Raw genomic sequence first — 18,367 nt, 5'->3', positions numbered from 1 at the left:
CGGCCCGGAGCCGCGCCCGCGAGCCCAGGCGCCAGCGCTTGTCCCGACCACGGGAGACAGGCGCCGCGCCCCAGGAGATGGGGCTTCTCAGGGGCGCCCGGCAGCCGTCCCGCGGCGGGAGCCACAGCCAAGCGCGGGGCCGAAGACCGCGGCTCCACGCTCGCCCGCAGGTTTTCCACTGTTTTCGCAGCTGCCAAACTCTTTCTTTTTAGTAACCCTGGCATGAAGCAGATGGCTGCCTGGAACAGAGGCGAGAGGGACGGCGCCGAAGGACGGGAACGGGTAGGGGTCGCCCAGAAGCTGCCGTTCTGGAAAGTCTAGTTTAAAAACCCGCCAAAGGGAACTTCCCTGTCGGTCCTGTAAGACTCCGTGCTCCCAATGCAGGGGGCCCGCGGTTCGATCGGGGAACTAGATCCCGCATGCATGCTGCAACTAAGAAGTCCATATGCCGCACCTAAAGATCCCGAACGCAGCAACGAAGACCAGGCATAGATTAGATTAGATAGATAGACCCGGCGTAGATGGATTAGATTAGATAGATAAGATGGTTAGATTAGATAGATATTTTTTTTAAAAAATACCGCTAAGGGAGCCCTAAAACTAAAACAGGAATTATAGCGCCAATTGCGGTCAGCCTGGAACGGTTTGCACGCTGCCTACCATAATAGTACGTTAGAAAATGGTGTTCTGTTTTTGTTTAAAATAAAGGGAGGGCTAAGGAATGATGTGTATAAAGGCATGACATACTGAATAATCAAACCCGAGCAAAGGAAGAAATGCACACGTGTGTCCCACAGCCTGAGTGCCCTGGGCCTGCCCGAGTCCAGCAAGGACGCTGACAGGCAGGAGAGGCTGAGGTCCCGAGAGCTGAGTGTGCCCAGAGCTGCACCTGCCCAGGCCCAGAGGACCTTGTGCAACAGCCCAGGTCACAGAGCCACGAGCCTCAGAAACAACCTCCCCAGGGTGCTCTGGTCAGCGCTGTCATTACCATCGACCTCCCCAGTTCTCAAGAAGGGAAAGAGGGAGAAAATTCAGAGATTAATAAACTGAAGTCTGTGTTTTCCTCTTAGAGGAAATGTTGAAAAGATGCTTTATTCCCTCTTCCCTATGTACACACATCTGTACAACAGAACACTGGAATGGTTATGTCATTAAACCTTTAATTACATAAGCTGCTTTCAACAATCATGTTCAAAGTGGAGATTTTCCAGAGGTGCTGGAGTTGGCAGGTGGCCACCACAGCTCAGCCCTCACCCCTTCACCAAATGCCCTCTGCCAGCTGAGGGAAAAATTCCTCCCTGCCCCTTTGCCCTACAAAGTCAGCGAGCGATGGCCCCGAGGATATGGCAGCATCAGGCTGTGCAGAGTGGCCAACTGGCAGGATTCACCCAGAGATGAGACTTGAGGATCAACCCAAGTCAGAGAATTGGGTTCCCAAATGCCTTTAGGCATCCAACTCCTGGGCCTTTGGGTCCATGGTGAAGGGAGACCTCCAGCTGCCCAAGTCTCTTACTCATACTCAGGTCAGGCAGGGAGGGCCTGAGGCCAGGCAACTCCAGTCCACCTCCTTTCCGCCAGGAGAGATCTAGGTGCAGAGCTGGCAGTGAGGTGCCTACTCCTGTTGATTTCATTCCCATTTCCACATGCCCATCTGTGAGTCATCCACACATGTCCCTATTCCCACACAGTCCCCAGGGCTTTGGGGGGCAAGGGGCTCACAGTTTACAGGTAGCCTGAGCCACTTTGGAGCTGGTTCTTCTGTTCAGGGCTTGACAGATAAAGGCCCCAGCTTCCAGGAGCTTCTGGAGGTTCACACCCTTTGAGAAACAAGTTAGAGGATGCAGTAAGTCACGACATGCCCTCAACACCCAGGGAAACATCAGACTGGACAGGAAACTGTAAGGGTGAAGACAACCAGGCCCTTGTTCCTCTGACGACGGAATACCAGTTGCCTGTGAGGTGGTGTCCTCGTGGCATGTGGGGCTCTCCAGCTCCAGAGTCTAGCACAGGCCTGGCCCACCGTGGTCAAACACTGAATACTGAAGTAAGGACCGTGAGGCAGAGAGAAACAGGAGTAAAAACACCAATTAAGGGCTTCCCTGGTGGCATAGTGGATAAAAATCTGCCTGCCAGTGCAGGGGACACAGGTTCGATCCCTGGTCTGGGAAGATCCCACATGCCACGGAGTAACTAAGCCTGTGTGCCACAGCTACTGAGGCGGCGCTCTAGAGCCCGTGCTCCGCTACAAGAGAAGCCACCACAATGAGAAGCCCACGCACTGCAACAAAGAGTAGCCTCCGCTCTCCACAACTAGAGAAACCCTGCAACGTAACCCAACGCAGCCAAAAATAAATAAGTGAAAAATTAAAAAAAAAAAAAAACACCAACTAAAAGGGTCACACTGAAAACCTCTTGATAACAATAGCTATTTACTGATGCGTACTATCTGCTTAGCTCTGGGCCAAGCATTCCACATTTTCTTATCTTCATAATGACTCTGTGAGATAGGTGCTGTTATTATTCCCACTTCCTAGGCCCAGAGCTGTGAAGTAATCTGTCAGGTCACACAGCCTGTGAGTGACAGGACTAGGTTTTAAACCCAGTTCTGTCTAATCCAAAAGCACAGATACTACACTGCTTCCAACCCACACTGAGGGCCCTTACTGACTCCGGCAGAGCCCTGGGGGGCTAATGCTGCCGCCCTCATTTTTCAGAGAACAAAACAAAGGTCCAGAGGAAACTGACTCGCTTCAGGTCATGGCTTTACCCTTTCAGGGCTCTTTCCCTACACCCCCGTGCCCCCTCACACCGAGGGCCTGCCTCCTCGTGGCCTCCATCTGCCACGCTGTTATCCCAAAACATATGACAGAACGGCCCTAATCCCTTGGCACCCTTCTCTTAACTGCACCAGCACCACCACAAAAACCCTGAACAAACCCAGCAGCTTCTGTCTTCCGGCTTTAGGCAGAGCTCTGGTCAGTTCAGGGCTGCCGCCACCGGGAGGCGGGTGACATTACCGTGTGAACGCCCAAGCCGGCCAGCATGTAGACCAGGTCCTCGGTGGCCAAGTTTCCTGATGCTCCGTGTGCATAGGGACAGCCTCCCAGTCCCGCCACAGAAGAGTCCACGACACTCACTCCCATCTGCAAACAAGGATGGTGAAACATGGCTGTCACTGTGGGGACCAGAGCCTACAAAGCCGGTTCTTGTAAACCTACCATCTGCTGCCTGAAATTCTTTGGCTTATGATTCTGTCGACGTGAAAATCCCACTGAAAGAAACTGTTCCTCTTTTTAGTTCCTAAAACAGTGTGAGTCTTTTATGCTACACTGTTTCCTCTGCCAGGAATATCCACCCTCCTTCCTTTCATGGTCAACTCCTCACCTTCTCCTTCTCAGCCTAAAAGTCACCTCCTCAGAGGGGCCCTTCCCGATCACCGACCTAAACTAACCCTCTCCCACTGTTGAGGTTTCAGACCCCTGTTGCTTACTGTGTTCACTCACCCCCGCTCCCACTCCCTCACCCCACATCAAGCCTCTAACCCCACAGGGGCCTATCCCATTTCTCTAGGTCAGTTGCCCCACTTTCCTAATATGACTGTTTCACTTTCTCCTCTCTCCTTAAACCTCAACTCTGAGAAAACAGACCCAGAAGGTAATAGAATCATCTGGCTTAAAGACATGAGCCTCAAGGAGGTAACATGAGAACTAGAAAGAGGGGAAAAAATAAGGTGGCCCCGGATTGCTCTAGCTAACCTAAAGACAACCGGCTGGACTCAGACTATCACTACAGCAAGGCAGCCTGTGGTCAGACACTCGGAAATTTCCGTCTAAGGGGCTGCTGGGCCACGGGACCCTCATTCTGGGCCAGCCCGCAAGAAGCAAGCCTCAAAAGAAACCCAATCTGAGGTCTTAGTCCAATATTTGGGGAACAGCATTAAAGGTTCTCCCTCTGAGTGACCTCTGCCTCCCTCCCTACTTCCTGCCCCCTCTCGCTACACACAAGCACATGCTGGTGTGCTAGGGCGGGGCCGGGGCACCTGAGTCCTCCCTGACCCCACCTTAGTCTTACAATGCAGTGCTGCCTGGTCACCTTTCCGCTTCCCTTTTTCAACTGCTTAACTTTCGTGTCCTTCAGGCCTCCCCTGGCGAATCCTCCCTGGCCTCCCCAGCTGGGACTGGGGCCTTGCCGAGCGCCAGGCTTCCTCCCTGCGTGGCATCTGTCACAGTGCATTAGGACTGTCTCTCCTAACAGACAGATGCAGGCACTTTTAGGGCAGGCTCACGTGTGTATCCGCCATGGCCAGCCCGCAGCCTGGCACACAGGTGTGGGCCTTCAGCACAGTGAACACTTGCTGAAAGAATAAACGGAACATAGCTGTCCTGCCACCATACCCTTCGGGAGAATGGACATGTGCCTCTACTCTGGGACATGCCCTGATTACCTGCAGGGCCATCAAGGTGTTGGCCAGGGCCTGGCCATAGGTGTCATGGCAGTGGACAGCCAGGGCAGCCACCGGCACCTCATGCATGACAGCGGACAGCATATCCTTCATGATCCCAGGGGTGCCCACGCCAATGGTGTCTCCCAGAGAGATCTCATAGCAGCCCACTGAGTACATCTTCTTGGCAACCTGGGGAAACAAGCAGGCGCTTGGAGGACCCCAGATTCCTCAAGCCAGGGGTCCTTAGCCTACGCAGAACACCTCCACGTGTGAGACACTAAATTCCTACCAGACCACAGACTCCTTACAACTTTATGAGTGGGAATGACGATCCTCCTTCTACTCGTCAGGAGACTGGGACGTAAGGAGCAGAGCTGGCCACTGGGTGCGGGCCCTGGGGCCCCAACCCCTGTGCTTTCCTCCTGTGCGTGCCTCAAACTCCATCCAGTCCTCCACTTAACCACCTTCACACACTGTGTCAGACCCAGGGACCAGAATCAGTAGAATTGATTCCTTTCGCGTAGCTCTATCCTTGGTAGGAAGATGTGTGAAATCATGGGTCTGGGGTGCTAGTTATATATTTTTAAGAGAAGTACATAACTATTAAAATTTTTAGAAGCGCATTTGTCAACCCCTAAAATCACTGCAAAACCAGAGCAGTATATGCCCCACCTGAGGAGACGCTGCTCCACACTGCTGTGCTGGAGAAGGGGGAGGAAGGCGGAGGTGGGGTCAGGCACGTGGTGATACTCAACGGTGGTCTGATGGATAAAGAAATCGGTGAGCCCCCTCCGCGACTGCCCATGTGGGCAGAATGACAAGGAGCCATGGCAGCCAGTGGGCGGCAGAGGGTGCAGCAGAAGCGGCAGGCTCGGGAGTGACGTGATGCTGAAGTGAAACCCCAGTTCCGCTGCTCACTAGCTATGGGACCTTGGCAACGGACCTAACTTTCCTGAGCTTCAATTTCTGCTTCTGAAAAACAGTGACGAGCCTTTGCAGGGATACAGGGAGGACTGGCGGCAACAGGAGGCTGAGATTCTGGACGACAGCAGCCACTCTCAATAAGCAGTTGCTACTGTTAGCAATGCTCATTTCCGGGTGCTACCTGGTATGTGGGAAGAGCAAGAGGGCTTTAGAGGTACGCAGATGGGGGTTGAGACCTGGTTTCACCATTTGCAACCTGCATGGCAAGTTAGTCTGTTTCCTCAACTGTAAAATGGAATAACAATAACACCAAATTTGCTGGGTGCTTTTGAGGACAAAATGACATATAAGTTCTTGGGCTGTTCAAGTTCATTTCCCGCCCTGTGTTATTCTCAGAGGATGTCAATGGCCTCTCCAACCACTACAAGGAACCCCTCTGCAGAGGATTCTCACCTCACATCACCTGTCCACTGACCAGACTGGAAACTGAGTCAGGGGCTTTCACCCTGGGGTAGAGGGCAGGGGCTTCGGAGACTCCATGCCAGGCTAGGAGGTGGCCCTCCAGGGGTGAGCACAGGGCTGTGCTCTCAGAGGGGCTTAATGAAGGAGCTGGGCAAAGAAATGAAATCCGTGACCCACCATGAAAGTGTGGCGAGAGCAACCTACGCACTCAGGGGCAGGCACGGGAGCCAACGTTCACGAAATCCCCCCCCACCACACACACCTCAGCTACTTTAGCCGGGGAGATCTTCCCTTCGTAGGGGCATCCGAGCACACAGGAGACGTACCTGTGGGAAAACAGGGAGGATTGGTGTCAATGCCTCCGGGCTCTTTGGCCAGCAGAGCTGGGGCAGGGTGGCTGCTTGACACACATCCCTGGTTAGCCTGCACCCAAACCTGAAGCCAGGCGGGAGGCCAAGGGCCTGGCTGAGAGGCTAACTCAATGCCGGCGAGTGGGCGAAGGCAGTGCTGCTCAGTGCCAGGAGCGGGCAGTGCAGCGCCACAGCAGGGAGGGCAAGAAACTAACAGGCCTGTAGTTCAGGAAGCAGGCGACACACAGAGAGGCAGCCAGAGACCAACCAAGGGGGAGGAGAAGCTAAAGAGGGCACTATGGGCAGCCAGCGGAGCCGCATGGAGTGGGGCCATGCTCGGGAGAGGACTAAGGACGGGTGAAAGCAAAGCGGGAACGAAAAAGCTGGGCCAGCCGAGGGCCAAGGGACCGGCTGCTCCGGCTGAGTGGCCAGAGGGTTCAAACACTCATTTATTCAACTGATATATACCAAGCTGCCCACAGTGTGCCAGGCACTGGGGAAGCACAGTGAGCAAGACTGAAAAGATCCCCACTGCCACGGAGCTTAAGGTTTCAGGTAGGGAGACAGCGATAAAAGAGTGATCTAGGGCTTCCCTGGTGGCGCAGTGGTTGGGAGTCCGCCTGCCGATGCAGGGGACACGGGTTCGTGCCCCGGTCCGGGAAGATCCCACATGCCGCAGAGCGGCTGGGCCCATGAGCCATGACCGCTGAGCCTGTGCGTCCGGAGCCTGTGCTCCGCAACGGGAGAGGCCACAGCTGTGAGAGGCCCGCGTACAGCAAACAAACAAACAAACAGTTTAATAAGGGAAGGACATAATCTCAAAAAGTGACGTGCTATGAAGGAAAGACAAGGGAAGTGTGACAGGAGCAACCAGAGGAGGCCAACAACAGTAGGATGGCCCAGGAAGACCTCTGTGAGGACGCAAAGCTGGAGCTGAGATGGGGGGAGAGCCGTGTTCCGGGCAGAGAGAAGAACCAGCGTAGAGTCCCTGAGACCGAAGAGTAGGTGTGTTCAAGACACAGAACAAAGGACAAAACAGCTGAGGTATGGGCAGCAAGGGGCAAAGAAGTACAACATGAGGTTGGAGAGGAGGCCACCGGCCTGATCGTGGGGTCTTGCGAGTTACGGTGAGGAGTCTGGATCTTGGGTGTAGCCAGTTTCTATGTCCACCCACCCATTCAGGCTGAGGCTCCATTAAAACCTTTTAGAGTCTTACAAAGTACTCTGCATATTATGAGGCATAATAAATGTCTGCTGGATAAATACATTTCAGACTCAAACATCTCAGTGTATTTTTCCATCTTAATCCTTCTTCTTACTCTCCAATCACTGCTGAGCACAGAAAAGCTAAAGGAATACTGAGGAAAGAGCACAGGCTTGGGAGTCAGGAAGACCTGACATGCCCTTGCTTCCCCATCCATCTATCCGCCCGTCGGTTCCTGAGCACCTACTATGTGCTAGGCCCAGAGCTGGGAGAGGGAGTACAGCAGGGACTGAGGTGGGCTCTGCCCTCACGGAGAGCAGAGTCTAGTGGGGGATGGGAGGCAGAGGAGAATTTAACAAGCAGGTAAGTGCTTTGTTAGAGGATGTTCAGGGGACTCTGGGAGCCCAGAGGAGGGACACCAACTCCACCTAAGGGAAGAGAAAGCTTCGTGGAGAAACTGGCATCCATGAGAGGACCTGAGATGAGCAGGAGTTAGCCCTGACAAGTAGGATGTAGAAGGAAGAGTGTCCTGAGTCTACAGAAAGCACGTGCAAAGGCCCAGAGGCAGGAGAGAACTGGGCCATGTGACAAATGGAAAGAAATTCCAGCTGGCTGGAATGCAGTGTGCTGAGGAAGCAGGGCCAGAAGAGGGATGTGAGCTGCAGAGAGTGACAGGGGCTGAAAAACGCAGGGGCTTGTAAACCACGTTGAAAAGTCTGGAGTTGATAAGTCACTGACAGGTTTTTAACCAGGGAGTGATGTGATCAGATGTGTACTTCTGAAACAGCATTCTGGCTGCAGTTTGTTGTGTGACCTTACAGCAGACTCTTCATCCTTCCTGAGCCTCAGTTTTGTCATCTGGAAGTGCGGACAGAGGCCTCCTTGCTGGGCGATTGTGAGGCTACAATTAGATAATACATGGACAACGCCTGTCACTACTGTTATTAAAGACGTGATGTCGGAGACGTCTTAGAGGCCGAGGCGATTCCTCAGGGATGTGTGAAGAGTTGGTGGTGGAGCGAGGATTAAACTGACCTCCACAAACCCTGTTTAGTGTCTGTCCTGCTAGATTCCTCTGGTGAACTGACCCAAAAAAAATGTTTGGAGAAAGCACTTGCCAGGATTTCTTCTGACCAAATTTACTTGGGAAAATATGTCTGCGTGTGGAGTTTGGGCTGCCTGCACCCAGGATAAGGAGTCTGTGAGGCACGGTCACTGGAGTTAGAGCCTGGCCCTATTCCAGAATGGTACTGAGGAAATAGAGGCAGCACCAATGTGGTCAGACTCACCCCCGCACAGGGATACTGGCTGCCCGAGCTGCCTTCAAGATTTCGTCAAACCGCTGCACACTCTCATCTATGGAGCAGTTGATGTTCTTCTTGCTGAAGAGCTCGGAGGCAGCTCCAAAGACAGCCACTTCCTTGGCTCCGGCAGCAACCTGCCAACGGCCAGGTGGATTCCTTTCAGCATTTTTCTCTTCAAGGAATACCCACACAGAGTGGCAAAAACCTTTGCCTAATGGTGAATTTTATGATATATGAATATTATAAGTTGATTTGTGTCCTTCCCAAAGACATGTTGAAATGCTGACCCCCAGTACCTCAGAACGTGACCTTCTCTGGCAATAGGGTCACTGTAGATGTAATTAGCTAAGATGAAGTCATATTAGTCCCTCTTCCCTTATATGATTGCGCCCATGTGAAGACAGACACAGAGGAAAGGCCAGCGAGGGGGAAGCAGATACTGGAGTGACGCACCTAAAAGCGGAGGAACACTGAGGATTGCCAATCATCACCAGAAACTAGGAGAGAGGCGTGGAAAGATTCTCTCTGAGACCTCAGAGGAACCAACCTGGGCTTCCCTGGTGGCGCAGTGGTTAAGAATACACCTGCCAACGCAGGGGACACGGGTTCGAGCCCTGGTCCGGGAAGATCCCACATGCCACGGAGCAACTAAGACCGTGAGCCACAACTACTGAGCCTGCACTTTAGAGCCCCCAAGCCACAACTACTGAGCCCACACACCTAGAGCCCGTGAGCCAAAACTACTGAGCCCGCATGCCTAGAGCCCATGGTCTGCAACAAGAGAAGCCACCATAATGAGAAGCCTGCGCACCAGAACAGAGAGTAGTCCCTGCTCGCCGCAACTAGAGAAAGCCCACGCACAGCAACGAAGACCCAACGCAACCAAAAATAAATACATAAATAAATTAAAAAAAAAAAGAAGGAACCAACCCTACTGACACCTTGATTTAGGACTTCTAGCCTCCAGAACTGTGAGAGAATACATTTCTATTGTTTTAAGCCACCTAGTTTTTCCATATTTTATAATGGCAGCCCTAGGAAGTTAATACAGTGAATTATATCTCAATAAAAAAGAAGCCTTGGCCTTCCCCAAGAACCAACACTGCTGCTGCAGTCACCATCCTGGAAGTCACTCTTTTTTTTTTTTTTTGCGGTACGCGGGCCTCTCACTGTTGTGGCCTCTCCCGTTGCAGAGCACAGGCTCCGGACGCGTAGGCTCAGCGGCCATGGCTCACGGGCCCAGCCGCTCCGTGGCATATGGGATCCTCCCAGACCGGGGCACAAACCCGTGTTCCCTGCATTGGCAGGCGGACTCTCAACCACTGCGCCACCAGGGAAGCCCTGGAAGTCACTCTTAAAAGAAGCTTTTTGCCTAAATTCGGAATCAACATCTCCAATGACGTTCTCATGTAAAATTATAAGCAAGTTGACAGATACTAGCAACCACCTTTAACTCTTGTGGAGAGCTCAATCACCTTTCTTTAAAGAGGAGATGGGCAACAACAACAAGAGCTAACGTTTATTAAGCACTTATCTTCTACCAGGCTCTTACTAAGCAACTCATGTGCATCCTATCTTCTGAAATCCTCACAATGTTAGGTACCATCATTAACCTTATTTTATAGGCAGAACCTGAGGCTCAAAGAGGTTTAGCAGCTTGTCAAGATCAGAGAGCTGGGAGTGGCGGTGCCAGGACTGCCCCCAGGTCTGTCTGACGGTGCCCATTACTGCTGGAGACAAGTCATTCAGACAGACATTCTGGGACAGGGACTGAGCCCAGGGACAAGACAGAGGCCAACGCCATCAATCTCATTTCAGGGGCCCCCACCAAAAACAGGTCTCTTACCGCTGCCTGGAAGCCTTTGAAATTTGGGGTCAGCACTGGGTAGCTGATGCCGGGAAATTTCTGGATGCCCTTCATGACTTCAGCGTGGTCAGCCATCTGAGAGCCAAAGGAGACACTGCCAAGTCACCACCAAGGGCAGGCAGAGTTTAGGTAGAGAAAAACGTTTTAGCACAAAATCTCTGTTCTCCAGGACCCTTGCAGAATGAGTCCTTTTGCAGAGCTGAGTCTCCCCAACGCTCTTACTGTTTGTTTGACTGCTGATGAGCGAGAAGGCTCCTTGGGATGGGTGAGATCCCCAGTCTCTCCATATGGCTAACACTGTCAACTCGACATAAGGAGCAACAGCAGCAATGGTACTTGTAGCCATTTGCTGAGAATGTGCTCCGAGCCCGGCACTGTGCTCAGTGCCATCTAACTCAGTTGGAACAGGATCTTTCTTCCCACTTGACTATCTCTGTGAAGCAGGAGTCGCCAGTCTTTCCCCTTCACAAACGCAGAAGCCACACCTCTAGACAGGCCTAGAGATTCTAGACTTCTCAGAGCCAGAAGAGACCTGAGAGGTCATCTTGAAGCTGGAGAGGGGAAGGCCTCACCAAGCTCACCATGCAAGTCGGGGCAGGGCCAACACTGAATCCAAGCCACCTGCCTCCCGGGGCATGCTCTTTTGCTGCACATGCTACTGTGAAGCACAGAGAGCTCTCAAAGCCAGAGACCTGGAAACCTACGCTCCTGACTTCTACTGACTTGCAGGGCAAGTGCAAAACTTTACATCCCTCTCATCTGAGACATGCCTGAGGGCTGGGGCTCACCTGGGGAACCCATTTGGGAGACACAAAACTGGTGGCTTCTATAACAGGGAGTCCTGCTTCGGAAAGCATGTCTATCAGTTTGATTTTCATTGGAGTAGGTATAATATTCTGTAATGCAGAGAAAAACCAGAAAAGACAGGTTGGCAAAGTCAGTAATAAAATGGTCTCAGAATGCAGCCTGTTAGTTCAAAGGTTTTACTACAGCAAGCACTTCACTATCTCAACTTTCAAACACTATCACGAATTCACATGTAATCCTGGCCAACAGGTGCAGAACAAGGCTTGTCTTCGAATTCTACAGATAGCATTTTGCAGTGGAAGCAGTTTCTCACTTGAAAATGAGTTAATACTGACATGGAGACAATATTTTCCTGTCATACAGGCTTTTAAACTAAATTTTTGTTGCTTTATGACCCCATCATAAACAAAGTGCCATGGCCTTCTGGGTCCTATGAGATGTGGCCTCCGAAGGGTCGCACCATCCCCTTCTGTCTCTCAGCGGGCACAGGAGCTCATCCTCACATGATCAGCCTACTGCTTCTCTGTCCCTCACCATGTCTGGCTGCTCACCAGACTCTGTGGACTCCTATCTCCAAATCTACCATCATTATCCCATGTATGTTATGGCATGGTCACAGTCACTCTACCAATTCCTCCCACACAGGAATCCTTCTAAAACACAGTCTCCATTATCTCACTCTCCTGCTCAAAAGCCTTCCATGGCTCCCTAGTACTTACAGGATTAGGTCAAAAATCCTAAAACTCCAAGTCCTTCTCGCCAGGCCCTTCCACCCCCAATTTCTCTCCCACTGCTTTAATTTAATCTATTCCACAAGTAATTTTTGAGAGCCTTCTATGTTCCAAGGATTGTGCTAGGAGCTACAGATACAGTGGTGAGCAGAACAGACATGAGCCTGTCCTCAGAGAGCTTACAGCTTATTGTTTCCAACCAACACTCACTATTAAAGGTAGGCTGATCATGCTTTAAAAAAAAAATTTTTGAAGAGGTTTTCTTATTGAAAAAATAATTAATATATGATTATTTCAGAAAAACATGCCAAAAACAAAAGAAAACCACCCTTAAAACCTCCCAGAGATAACACTCTTAATACCCTGACAGGTAACTTTCTAGATCTGTGCAGTCCAGTACATTAGACATGAGCCATACGTGGCTATTTAAATTTTAATTAATTAAAATTACATTAAAAAATTCAATTCCCAGCCACACTAGTCACATTTCAAGTGCCCAACAGCCACAAGTGTTTAGTGGCTACTGTACGGGACAGCTCAAGCCTAGAACACTTCTGTCTTCACAGGAAGTTCTACTGGACAGCACTGTTCTATGATCCTTTTCTAGGCAGGTGCTCCCACACATATATAAACTTTTTTGTTTCTTACACAAAAGTATAAGATTAAATATATATATATAGACACTATCTTATAATCTGATTACATCTTAATATACTCCTATATTATTAATGTCTTCACAATATTCCATTTTATGAAGTCATTAATGTATTTGAGTTATCTTTCCTCCTACTGAACATTTAGGTTGTTTCCAACTGTTCTGCTGTTACAACAGGGTTTTAAGGAACATCCGCAAGGCTAAATCTTTGCATGTGACTTTCATGACTTCCTTTGGACAAATCCCCTTATGTGCAATTGCTGGATCAAAGGCACGCCCTCACCTTCCCTCTGCGCTCCCGCAGCACTTACCGTCCCCCCCACCCCACAGGGCCTTAAGGTGGACCCGGGGTCACAACACTTGTGGCTGAACTGTCACAGGTGCCTGCCTGGCCTCCCCGACCCGGCCCTAAGTTGGGTATAGTTCTGCACCCCCCCACATGGAACTCTCGAAGCCTGCAAAAACTTTTTTGGTTGATTTCCAGCCTTACCTTTTCATTTTGTAGTCCGTCTCGGGGACCAACTTCCACAATTTTCACTTGCTTTGGGAAAGTACCCACAGATGAGGTGCTAACCTTTGGTTTAAAAGAGGAAACAAAAAGTAACAGGAGGAAATTGTCACAATTCTCCAGGGGGGCAAATCTGAAAGAATGTATCCATCTTCACTAATACTGAGACAAGAAGCAATATTTCTCACCCTTTAATTCACATTTGCTCTGTTTTAGAATCAAGAACAACAAAAAAAATTCACTTAGAAACAGGAATAGAATAAGACAGCAGTCCCCAACCTTGTTGGCACAAGGGACTGGTTTCGTGGAAGACAATTTTTCCACCGACTGTGTGTGTGGGGGAGGGGATGGTTCGGGACGATTCAAGTACATTACATTTATTGTGCACTTTATTTCTATTATTACATTGTAATATATACTGAAATAATTATGCAACTCATCGTAATGCAGAATCAGTGGGATCCCTGAGCTTGTTTTCCTGCAACTAGATGGTCCCATGTGGGGGCGATGGGAGACAGTGACACTTGAAGTGTGTGGCTTATGTCCAGTCTACTCCATAAGATGCAGTTTGTCACTTGCCACTCACTGATAGGGTTTTGATATGAGTCTGCAAGCAACTGATTTATTATGGTCTCTGTGCAGTCAAACCTCTCTGCTAATGATAATCTGTATTTGCAGCTGCTCCCCAGCGCTAGCATCACCGCCTCAGCTCCACATCAGATCATCAGGCATTAGATTCTCACAAGGAGCGAGCAACCTAGATCCCTCGCATGTGCAGTTCACAGTAGGGCTCACGCTCCTATAAGAATCTAATGCTGCCGCTGATCTGACAGGAGGCGGAGCTCAGGCGGTAATGGGAGTGATTCGGCAGATGAAGCTTCGCTCACTTGCCCATCGCTCACCTCCTGCTGTGCGGCCTGGTTCCTAACAGGCCACAGACCGATGCTGGTCCATGGCCCGAGGGTTGGGGACCTCTGGAGTAAGTGATTCATGCTCCCAGTACAGGGCCATTTCCAACTCTTCTTTAGTCTAGACCCATTTCCAACCACCTGACAGTTGAGCATTTAGGTTTTTATTTTTTTTAATTATTTTTTAAAAATATTTATTTAGTTGGTTGCACTGGGTCTTAGTTGTGGCTCACCGGCTCCTTAGTTACGGCATATGGGCTTCTTAGTTGAGGCATGCATGTGGGATCTAGTTCCCTGACCAAGGATCGAACCCGGGCCACCCTGCATTGGGAGTGCGGAGTCTTAACCACTGCACCACCAGGGAAGTCCCTAGGTTTTTTTAAACAAACCCATTTGCGCTCTCAAACACAGGTGTCCCTAAACAGAACTTTAATTACTCCTAAAGCCCAGTCCGACTTGAGTCTTCCTATCTCAGTAAGAAGCATCACATACACCCTGTTGCCTAAGCCAGAAACCTGACTCATTCCTTCCCCACTCACCATAGCCTATAAGATTCTTATCATCTGACTCCTGCCAATCTCCGAGAACTCATTACTGGTTCCTACTGTTCTGCACTCACCCCTCAGATGGGTCACTATACTCCGGACCCACCAGCCTTTCTCCTATAGCAGGGCCTCAGGGCTTACAGTTCCTCTGCCCAGGATGCTCTTCACCTGGCCCTTCCCACATCTGGCTCCCTCTCATCTTTCAGTTATAGATAGGCCCCTCTGACTACCCTTTGTAAAGCTGCCAATCCCCTCACCCTCATTATTTTCTATTTCAGGACTATAATGACTTCCTTGAGAGCACTGCAAATAATGCCTGCTCAATGATTCCTCCAGTAGAATGTATGCTCTATGAGCGACTCTGTCGTAACCTCCACTTCCTCTCACGTTTGACACTGTGCTTGGCACAAAGGAGACACTCATTAAATAGTTATTAAAACAACAGATAAATGCATGAAGGGCATACCTGCCCCAGAGGAGGGCAATTACTGAGTGTGGTGAGAAGCAGTCTTGGACTTTGTGGGGTTGTGGGGATGGACGGGGCTCTGTTCTCTTATAATCATAGGCTGGGTGATGACAAGGAGAGTGAGTCTGAGAGGAGATAAAACCTTCAGCAGTTGAAGACATTAAAAAAAGGCCCCGAGTCTCCTCTGTGTAAAGTCTGTCCTATATAAAGTCCTCTATAGGAAATCTCCCCCTCCCCACCACCACAGAGTAATACAAGGCTTTTTTCCCCTCTTTCCTCTATTCTTCTTAGTACTACTTAATACTGTTTAATTACCTTTTACCAGATTTGCTCTGGATAAACATATTGCAATGGGGCAAGGGGAGAGGGGTACTGGGAATCTGACAAGGATCCCAAATTCCTGAAACCCTTAAGGAAGGAAATATTCCCAGCTATGAATCAGCTGGAACTTAAACAACTCACCTGAATTGGCTTTGGTTTTAGCCAGTTAAGCTTCCTAGAGACTAAGGTAATGAGCCACTGAATTTCAGGATGTCAATAGGCTAGGCTGGAAGGTCCCTGCAAGTTGAATGTCCCTCCAAAAGGTATGTTGAGCCTCTGCTGGTACATTACCCTAAAAGGATCGCACTGGAATGTAAGCTCCATGAGGCAGGGACTTTGTTTTATTCATTGTTATGTTTCCAAGGCCTTGCTACCTAATATGGGCTCAATAAATAACCAGTGAATGTTGTTGAAAGAATGTAAAACCTGTTTCCAAGTTCCTTTTATGAGAACAGAATAAACTCAATTCTACTTCCTTCCCCATAACAACACTTCATACTAACAACAAAACAAGCATTTACTATTATTGAAGCATTTACTATTTGCCAGGCACTTAAAAGAGCCTTTTACATATTAACCCATATTATCCTCTCAACAACCTTATTAGGTAGGAACTATTATAATCCCCATTTTACTGTGAGAAATCTGAAGTGCAAGGAGATTAAGTAATTTTCCCAAGGTCACATGGTTAGCTAGTCACTGAGCTCTTATCTGAACCCAGCAGTGTGGATCTAGAGCCTATGCTCTTAACCCCTAGGCCATGTTGCCTCTGCCACCCTTCGGTCCCCCCCAGTCTTCTCTCGCCTTGGTTAAACACCCAATTCATTCCCTCTGTAAAGTTCTGCATAGAAATAATCCCCTCTAACCACACAAATCCTGGGCCACAGCCTCCTGAGCTATGGTACCTTTATCAACAGCTAAAACTGACTAAAGCCCAGTGCTAACTTCCAGACATCAGCACCTCATTTAGTCCCTACATGACAGGAACTATCACTATTCCAATTCCATAGAGGAGGAAACAACCTCAGAAAACCCCAAATCACACAGGTAGGAAGTGAGGAAGTTTGGATTTAACCGTCTGGTTCTGCCATCAAGTCTGTGCAAGTTACCCCATGGAGGGAGGGCCTACTACCAGCATTTCATTACACCAGGAATTTTTTCAAATCACATTTACATCCACCATCTCATTTAATTTTCTTAACTTTTCAAGCTGGACTTACTGGATTTATTTGCAATGAGCAATCGGTGGGGGAAGGTGGTCTAGTAGACACTGAAGTGGTTTTCTGAGAGGGGCCCCTACTGCCAAGGCAGTGTAATTTTTACCAGTTTAAACTCCTCCTAAACTCTAAGGCAACAACTGAGCAATCACTTACTAAGAGCTAGAACAATGTTAAATGCTTTACTTACGTTTTCCTTAATCTCCAAACCAACCCTGAGGTAATCTTTTCTCATGTCATAGATCAAGAAAACCAGGGTTTAGAGACCTGTCACTCAACCGCAAAAGTGGCTTCAGTACCACTGGGACATCTCAGCTCGAGCTTTACCCAACACAATGTATTCAACCCTTTATACAATTAGGTCTCCTACACTTTCCTTCCACTCACTGAGCATGGGCGAGAGGTGGAAACACCAGGATCAAACTGGCCCAAAGTACAATTCCAAGGGAATCACAACTGGCCACACGCGATCTAAGTCCTGCTCAGCACGCTGGGATAGCTCGCCAAGCGTCCCCAAATGCAACAAGAGCTGGAAATGGAGACGGACGTGGGGGACGACCTGGGTTTCTCCACTCGAACTGGCAGGGTAATCATGATTTTCCTTAATGAGGGACTTGGGGAAGTCTGAAGCTCAGTTACAGGAAGACAGATGCCAGGGTCACCAGAAAGAGCCTTGGCCAGGGAATGAGGACGCCTGGGATGGCGACCCAGGTCTCCACGACCCGGGCGAGTCGCTCCCCATCTCTGGGCCTCAGTTTCCCCATGCCCCTCAAGGGATTTGGACGAGTCAGAGAGGGTCCAAGATTCCAAAGCCCTCCCAACCCTCCTGGCCTGATGAGCTGTCCGGCTTCGCCTCTCAGAAAGCAGCCGCTATGGGCCAAGCCCCCGACCCTGACCATCACGGTGCCTTCAGGACCGCCCCTGGGCGGGCCGGGGCACTTACAGCCCGGAGGGACGCCAAGCCCACCAGTCTCCACAGAGGCGCCTTCTTCACTGTCGCCATCTTCACCCAGCTTCCCCGGCGGCAGCCCAGCGGAGCCCCACGTGACCACCGACAGCCAGGTGGGCGGGGCCCCGCCTGTGGGGCGGGGCCTCTGGAGCGCCGTGATGACGCTCTACGCTGGCTCCGTGCCCAGTCTGTCTACGTTTTTATTTCTTCTGGGCAGTGCTTCTCTAGCTGTTATTTATGCGCGCCCTTTGTGTGCCAGACGAAGTGAGGCGCTAGGACTATAAAGATGAACAAAAATTAACCAAAGTCTCTGACTTAATGGGTTTGTAGTCTGGGAGATGTGGGAAGACAGATATTAACAGTCACACGAATAGTTGTAGAATTACCTTCCGCATTAATAAGATGAAGCATTACTATTTGCCACGCACTGTTCTGAGTTATTTGCATGTATTAACTCATTCATCACGATCTTCAGGACTTAAATGCAGGCAGTCGACTCCAAAGAGAGAAGCATCCTTTGATTGAAGAATGAGTAAAATTTACCCAGGTAAAGAGGATACAAGAAAAACTTTCCCGACAGAGCATAGCATATGCAGAGGACCCGAGGCAAAGAAATTGAATGCCCAGAGCAGTGTTTTTCAAAATGTGTGTTGTACCTCATTGGTAATAATATCAATTTAGTGGGTACTTTTTCAAAGAAATAGA

The 18,367-nt window shown here is 49.8% G+C and overlaps 1 protein-coding gene across 3 annotated transcripts; it reads right to left on the bottom strand.

Annotated features, from left to right (window-relative positions):
• Positions 1-1,058: 1,058 nt before the first annotated feature.
• HMGCL (3-hydroxy-3-methylglutaryl-CoA lyase) lies at positions 1,059-17,754 on the bottom strand. Of its 3 annotated transcripts, XM_060141117.1 has the most exons (9): positions 17,657-17,754; positions 13,239-13,322; positions 11,344-11,451; positions 10,535-10,630; positions 8,674-8,822; positions 6,093-6,156; positions 4,445-4,633; positions 3,018-3,143; positions 1,059-1,817 (listed from the first exon to the last, which is right to left on the bottom strand). In XM_060141117.1, the coding sequence occupies exons 1-9, from the start codon at positions 17,714-17,716 to the stop codon at positions 1,716-1,718; spliced, it is 978 nt and encodes a 325-aa protein (XP_059997100.1). In that variant the 5' UTR covers positions 17,717-17,754; the 3' UTR covers positions 1,059-1,715. The 3 variants fall into 3 exon arrangements, with proteins under 3 accessions (XP_059997100.1, XP_059997101.1, XP_059997102.1); XM_060141118.1 differs by lacking the exons at positions 6,093-6,156; positions 8,674-8,822; XM_060141119.1 differs by lacking the exons at positions 13,239-13,322; positions 17,657-17,754 and having other exon boundaries at positions 10,535-10,649.
• Between the last annotated feature and the right edge of the window lie 613 nt (positions 17,755-18,367).

Source organism: Lagenorhynchus albirostris, chromosome 2, assembly GCF_949774975.1.
Source record: "Lagenorhynchus albirostris chromosome 2, mLagAlb1.1, whole genome shotgun sequence".
NCBI lineage: Eukaryota > Metazoa > Chordata > Mammalia > Artiodactyla > Delphinidae > Lagenorhynchus > Lagenorhynchus albirostris.
The sequence above is the reverse complement of the archived record's forward strand: the minus strand, read 5'-3'. Positions and strand labels throughout refer to the sequence as shown.

What these genes read in the sequence shown, in the direction of transcription:
- HMGCL (XM_060141117.1), bottom strand. Translation starts at nt 17,716, where the DNA reads ATGGCGACAGTGAAGAAGGCGCCTCTGTGGAGACTGGTGGGCTTGGCG. An exon ending in CTCCCAAATGGGTTCCCCAG is followed by an intron (nt 10,631 to 11,343) that starts GTGAGCCCCAGC and finishes TTTGGCTCTCAG; the next exon opens with ATGGCTGACCACGCTGAAGT. An exon ending in CCCCGGCTAAAGTAGCTGAG is followed by an intron (nt 4,634 to 6,092) that starts GTGTGTGTGGTG and finishes TTGTTTCCCCAG; the next exon opens with GTTGCCAAGAAGATGTACTC.